Source organism: Nyctereutes procyonoides, unplaced genomic scaffold (assembly GCF_905146905.1).
Source record: "Nyctereutes procyonoides isolate TBG_1078 unplaced genomic scaffold, NYPRO_anot_genome, whole genome shotgun sequence".
NCBI lineage: Eukaryota > Metazoa > Chordata > Mammalia > Carnivora > Canidae > Nyctereutes > Nyctereutes procyonoides.
The window spans coordinates 60597775-60603775 of NW_026575146.1; the positions used below are offsets into that span (position 1 = coordinate 60597775).

Below are 6001 nucleotides of genomic sequence, written 5' to 3' on the forward strand. Positions count from 1 at the left end.
GCACACACTGCCTGATGGAATGAGACACGTTTTTGAAGACTATATGTTGGATAATGGTTAACGTGACCTGAGGCACCTTCCAGCATCAGCCTGTGCTGGCTGGGTCTGCCTGGTGCCCCCAGCTCCCTGGGTGGGCCTTCCCATCTGCTGTCCCTGCCTGGGATCCACTCGGCCCTGTTGGGACAGCTGTGGCCCTTGGGGATGGCTTGCTGCTTGGAGGCCGTCTCTCTCATCACTCTCCTCTGTTCTGGGGAGGAAAGAACCTTGTGGTGGCAAGAGTGCCCACGTCCTGGGGCCTGGAATTCTTTGTGCATATTTATGTCTGAGGCACGCATTCCTTGGTAAAGTCCCAGTTTCTCCACCAGGACCTGTCCCACAGCTGTCACAATCGTCTGAGCTTCAGTAGCTCTGCTGTCCATAACTGATCTGCTTCTGACTGGTACCTCCCTCTGGGCAGTTGCTGACACAGGCTTGCCCTTTTGAAGGGGATCTTCCAGTCCTTTGCCTTTTTTATTGAGATTAAGACACTGCAGAAAGTTCCTTACCCTTTTTCTAAAGTGGCTTTCTGGAATAACCTGTCCCCTTTCTGGCATGAGCTGGAGGTATTTGCTTCCAAGGCTATCTCCTGTTCCTCTGACATGGGGAGGGTGGCCTGTCCCACCAGCTTGGAAAACGCTGCTTCCCAATGGCTCTGCACACTCTTCATGCTCTTCTGATTTGGGACTCTGCAGGTCTTCTGTCTCAGCAGTGGAGATAGTCATCTCACTCTGGCTCTTACATGGGTCCTCAGCTTTTGGTATGCTGCGCTCCTGCTGCACCTCACTGCTCAATTCACTTGATACAAGGTCATGTGGCACTGGGGAAGCTGGTGTGTCTCCACTGGCATGTTCCCTCTGGGAACTGGAGGATGATTTGTGTGTGGACAAGGTGTCTACGGTAAGGAGGACATCAGTGGGAGAATCTTGCAGGGCACCTTAGTATCATGGTCTTGGACAAGCTCGCAAGTGCCAGAGTCTTGAAGGGAGATGTCACTGGAAGAATCTTGAAGAGGCACACCAGTGATAGGCCCTTGAGGCTGGTTCTCTGACTCTACCTTTTCTTGGAGCTCAAACTTACTGGCAACCTTTGCTTTAAGGCATGGCTCCTTTGAATCTTGGGCAGCCAACTCTGTAGGTGGTAAGGGGCTTTTACTAGGGCATGGAGATCCTGATCTCCTCAGATCCACATAAATGGTTTGGTTGTTGGCCAGCATACTGGGTTTTAAGATGACTTTCCAAGCAGGGGCCTTCTTGGGCTCTGTCTCCTCCCTGGCTTCTTCAGCCCTTGTAAATTGGGACCTGAGCTTCATCTTCAGTATTGCTACCTTGTTTTGTGAGGCCTGATCCCCACTTTTGTCCTTTAGCTCATTCCTGGCCATTGCTGAACTTAGACCTGACTCCAGGTTGTCTTTCTTGGCCCCCATAACAATCTCACTCTCCATGGTTCTGTTTGTGCGGCTGAGTGTGGAGGTCTGAGAAGGTGATCTGTCTTCCTGTCCAGGTAAAGGGGCCTCTGAGGGCTCCTGGACATCACCAGGTGAGGCCTGCTGAATTTCCTCACTTGCAGATGAGGGGACAGGCTGGGGACTCTCTGAGGTGGGAATGGACTCTTCTGTTATCTCCTCTCCCAGATGGGGCTGAGGTGGTTTTCCCAAGAACTTGTAGAACATGGCTCTTGAGTGGGTCCCAGATACACAGGTGGCTGAGCAAGGAGAGGGGTGCAGGGGAAGGGGCAAGGGTTGAGCTTCACATAGCTTGAGATCTATGGGCTCAAAGGCTTGGGAAGGTAGGTCCCACTTTTGCCTCACCCGAAACCTTATGATGTGTGTTTCCAACATCTGTCGAGTGTGAGGACTAAGGAAAGGCAGCTCATGGGAGGTATTTATGCAGGGTTTCCGATCATTCAAGGATTCCAGATTTCTACCTTCACTGCCAAGGTGGGACTTGGGCAAACTGTGAGTGGCCGTAAACCAGGATCGACGCACTCTCACAGGGATCAAACCTTCATTGATCTGTCCCAATTTCGTGCACAAATGAACCTCTAAGGTTTTTTCTAGATGTTTCTTACCTGGGCCCCTGGCTAAGTGTTTTCCTTGGTCACTCTTCAAGGTCCTCATCAAATGTCTTTCTAACTCCTCCTCAGAGTCAGTTCCTAGAACCTTTACTGGGAAGCTGGCTGAAACTCTGGAGAGATCTGTTGGGCTTCTCTTCAGACATTGCTGTAGACCCTTACCCAAGTTATTCTGTAGTTGGGATCTTGTTTGACTCTTCCTATAGAAACTTACAGGGTCCCTGGACTTGGTCCTCTGTGTAGTCTGGCTGCTTTTGCCTTTAAACACAAAGGGCCTTGAGAATCCCTGGTTATCCTGTGCCTGACTTGTCCCTGGGAATTCATTGGGAGGCCACATCAGTTCCAGAGACACTTGGACCCTGTGGGGCAGGCTGTCTCTGTGTTTATTCTTGCTGAGCCTCCTTTGATGGTGGTGTTTTTGTATATTAAAGATTATAAAGTCCCCATGAATGATGGAAACTGACCCGTAGGACTGGGAGGCCTGGTTGTACTTGGGAAGCTTGGGAGGGACTTTGCCAAAGAACTTCCGATATCTTTTCATCATGTAGCGTAAAGTCCTACCCCTTTCTTGGTGCTTTGGCAACGTTTGCCATTCCAGTTGTTGAGTTTCAGTTGGGATGAAGAATTGTGTCTTTTCCTGGGATGCAGGGCAAGGTACCCCACAGGCACTCATCTGGGGTGGAAGAGAAGGTGGTCTGATTGGGACAGAAGGTGCAAGATGGGCTTGGGGCTGGGGCCAGATTGGTGTCGAGGGTTGGGGTTGGATCCCACGGTGGGGCAAGGATGAGACATGGGAAAACTGTGAAGATATTTGATCCTGAATTAGAGCTGGCAAGCAATTAGAGAGCCCATTGAATAAAAGAAAGGGAACCTGTAGTTGAGGAGAGTGAGTAGAGACCAAAGCAGTGGCCAGCAAGGACTCACTGTGCAGAGAGGGGAGACCCCAGAAGAGCTGGCTGCATTTCTGTTGCAAGTGGTCTTCCAAGATTTTGGGGGATGAGAGCTGCTGAGGACTGGCCAGCTGCTCTGGTTCATCTTTCATGTTCCAGAAGGATTGTGGGGTTGTGGTGGTCTGCTCAGCACTGAGTAACTTCCACATAGTCCCCAAAGAGTTCAGGTGATTGTCTGGGCACAATTGTTTCCCAATTGACCCATCCTTTTCTTTCTCCTTCCAAATCTTCAGTTCTACTCTTTTTGTGATTAGTATCTCCAGCAACTTCTGGACATCCGAGGTGACAAATGAGGGTTTATGAGTCTCTATCTGCCAGTTTGTAGGGCCACCCCAGAACGAGGCCTCTGGTGGGTGGCAGGCCAGGTGTTCTTGCTGGCATTTGTGCTGTGACGAGGTAGGGAAGAACAAGGACTTGGTACTTTCCCACCACCAGGAAAAGGATAAAATGGGATAGTCGGCATGTCTGAGGCCTGAGACGGCTAGAATGAGAGATGCCAAAGAGGAATTACCTGGAAGTAAGCTCTTTGTGATTGTGCCCAGTAGGATTTTCTTTAAGTTAATTTGGTCTTCTTGAGGTTCTGCTGGCAGGGTGGAGGCCAGAGGTAGAGGGCAATGGAGAGGAGCAGGGGAAGCTGATGGGGCCAAGGTGTGAGCAGCATTTTCCCCAGACTCCTTCCTTGGCTTGTGGGTTCTAGCAGGTGCTGCTTTGGACACCTCCTCAGGGGCTTCTTGATGTAGGAGGTGATGAAAGGCCCCCTGGTCAGGGAGCCTCCCCAGGTAGCTGCTAGAGACAAGAGGCACGAGCTGCAGCCAGGAGGAGATGTGGCCTCATGGCCCTCCACACCCCCACACCCACTTCACAATGCTCCTGCTGTCCCTCACCCCAGGGCTTTAGCCACACTCTGTCCCCATGGTCCTTGCAGCCCTGGGCTCACACTATAGACTCTGGGAGAATCATCCAGCAGAGAAAGGGGGAAGATTATTTACCTTTGGAGAAGGGAAATCAGGTCCTGAACCTCCTCCAGTTCTTGCAGGCAATCTCTGCAGGCTTGAAACAGAAAACTGGGTCATAGACATGAAGGCAGGGGCCCAAGTCTTTTAGAGGAGGCTGGGTACAGTGTCCCTTTAGGGGAGACCTTTGTGGTTTAGACTCGGGAGTCCCAAACTTCAGTGTCCAGGGCCACGTGCCACACAGTGACATCAAAGCTCATGATGGGGATCACTTTGTCCTATACAGAGTGCATCCCCATTCATGACCTTGTTGGGGGAGACAGGACTGGGTCACCTCACAGAGGACTCTGAGCAAAGTTGGACAACTTGTCCACAGTTGGAGCTAGAGGTTGACAAGGCCCTGCAGCTCCTGCTGGGCAACACCATGTCTGGCCCCTTGGGGCTTCGTTCTGGCCCAGAATCGGGGAAGTGTCAGGGTTCTGCTCTGCTTCCCAGGAGCCCCCACCAGGGCTCTGTTTCCCGAGGAACAGACTTGGGCCCCAGGATCCTGGAGATGGTGGGGCTGGGCCCTCGGAGCAGGAGGGATGGTGTACCTGGGGTGCACAGGGCTCGGGGGCAGAGGCTCACCTTTCAGAATCTTCAGAGTCTGGGCTTTCTTCTGGCTCCTGTTGCTCCTTCTCCGAGGCTCCACTCGATGCTGAGATGAGAGAACATGGGGAGACTGGGACCCCCTCCCTGCCCTCTGGAGCAAGCTGCAGATGCTCAGTGCTCATGAACAATGTGACTTCCTACATTTAACTAAGGGGGGAGGGGGGAGGGGGCATGGGTTTCTTTCTTTTACTCATTTTCAAAGTGGATAAATACGTTTTCAGTTTTTCTTCTTTGAAGAATGTACAGAAGGATTTTCTATGTGAGAAATTCCTCTGTCACTGGTCCTCTGCTCAAGAAACACACACATCCCCAGACCTGCAGCATCTGCGTTTCTTCAGGTAAGACCCTGCTCTCTGAGGTCAGAGCCCCACTCCAGCTGCTTCCTGGGGCCTCCTGAGCCCAGCGCTGCCCTTGATCAGCCCCGACAGAGCAACATTCACCTGAGACACCTGCCCCAGGAAGGTGGCTGGTGAACGGGTTCTCAGGGGCCTGATCTGTGCTAGAGATGGAGCCCTCAGCCATTCTGTCCTCAGCCACTGGTGGTGTGTGTTGAGGATGTTGTCCTGGGGCCCTCCACCACACCTGTGCTCCTGGCCTGAGATCGTCAGGTAGAGATCCTCGTGCCCCTCTAACCTCTTTCTGGTCTGGCCTGTCCCTAGACAGATGGTGTTCTGCTCTATTCATAACAATGCATGTGCTGCTCTTTCATACTTCAGGAGTCTCTCCAGTGATTCAGAAAAGTAGAAATATTAATAGAAAAGAGGATGGGATCATGCTCTACTGGGTCTGGGCCAAGGATTCCTTACCTTCCTGCTGCTTCTGTGTTTCTTATGTGGTGGTAAGGATGGATCATTCCGGAAGTAGGAGAATAACGGGAAGAAGTATATACAGTATACTGTGTATACTCCCAGTATACACAAGAAAATGAAAACGGCTTTAATTGTCCAACAATTGGGGCTGAAGCTCAGCCAACCAGCAGTAATGCTTTTCAGAGAGAGGAGGTAATTCTCCATCTCTCTCCTCTGAAATGCGTTAGTGCCAAGTTGCACTGTTGCTGGCAGGCCACTGAGCCCTGGGCGTGGACTTGGGGACAAGAGGCCCAGGCCACATCACAGAGCTTTGGCTTTGTCACAAAGGGCTCCTGAGGGAGGGGGAGGGGACAGAAGAGAAGTAGGCTGGACCACAGCCCCTCCCCCCACCCCCAGCCCTGCAGCCCCATCCCTCTACCCTCCTGGACCTCCACGTACCTCCCCTGGGCAGACACTATTCTATTCTCTGTTTCTATGAGTCTGAGTTTTGTTTTGTTTTGATTCCATATATAAGTGAAATCATGTGGTA

The 6001-nt window shown here is 51.7% G+C and overlaps 1 protein-coding gene across 1 annotated transcript; it reads right to left on the reverse strand.

The window, feature by feature from the left end:
- Nucleotides 1–931: 931 nt before the first annotated feature.
- LOC129500022 (spermatogenesis-associated protein 31E1-like) lies at nucleotides 932–5185 on the reverse strand. The gene is made up of 3 exons (XM_055310169.1): nucleotides 5104–5185; nucleotides 4640–4709; nucleotides 932–3845 (listed from the first exon to the last, which is right to left on the reverse strand). The coding sequence occupies exons 1-3, from the start codon at nucleotides 5183–5185 to the stop codon at nucleotides 932–934; spliced, it is 3066 nt and encodes a 1021-aa protein (XP_055166144.1).
- Nucleotides 5186–6001: the final 816 nt, after the last annotated feature.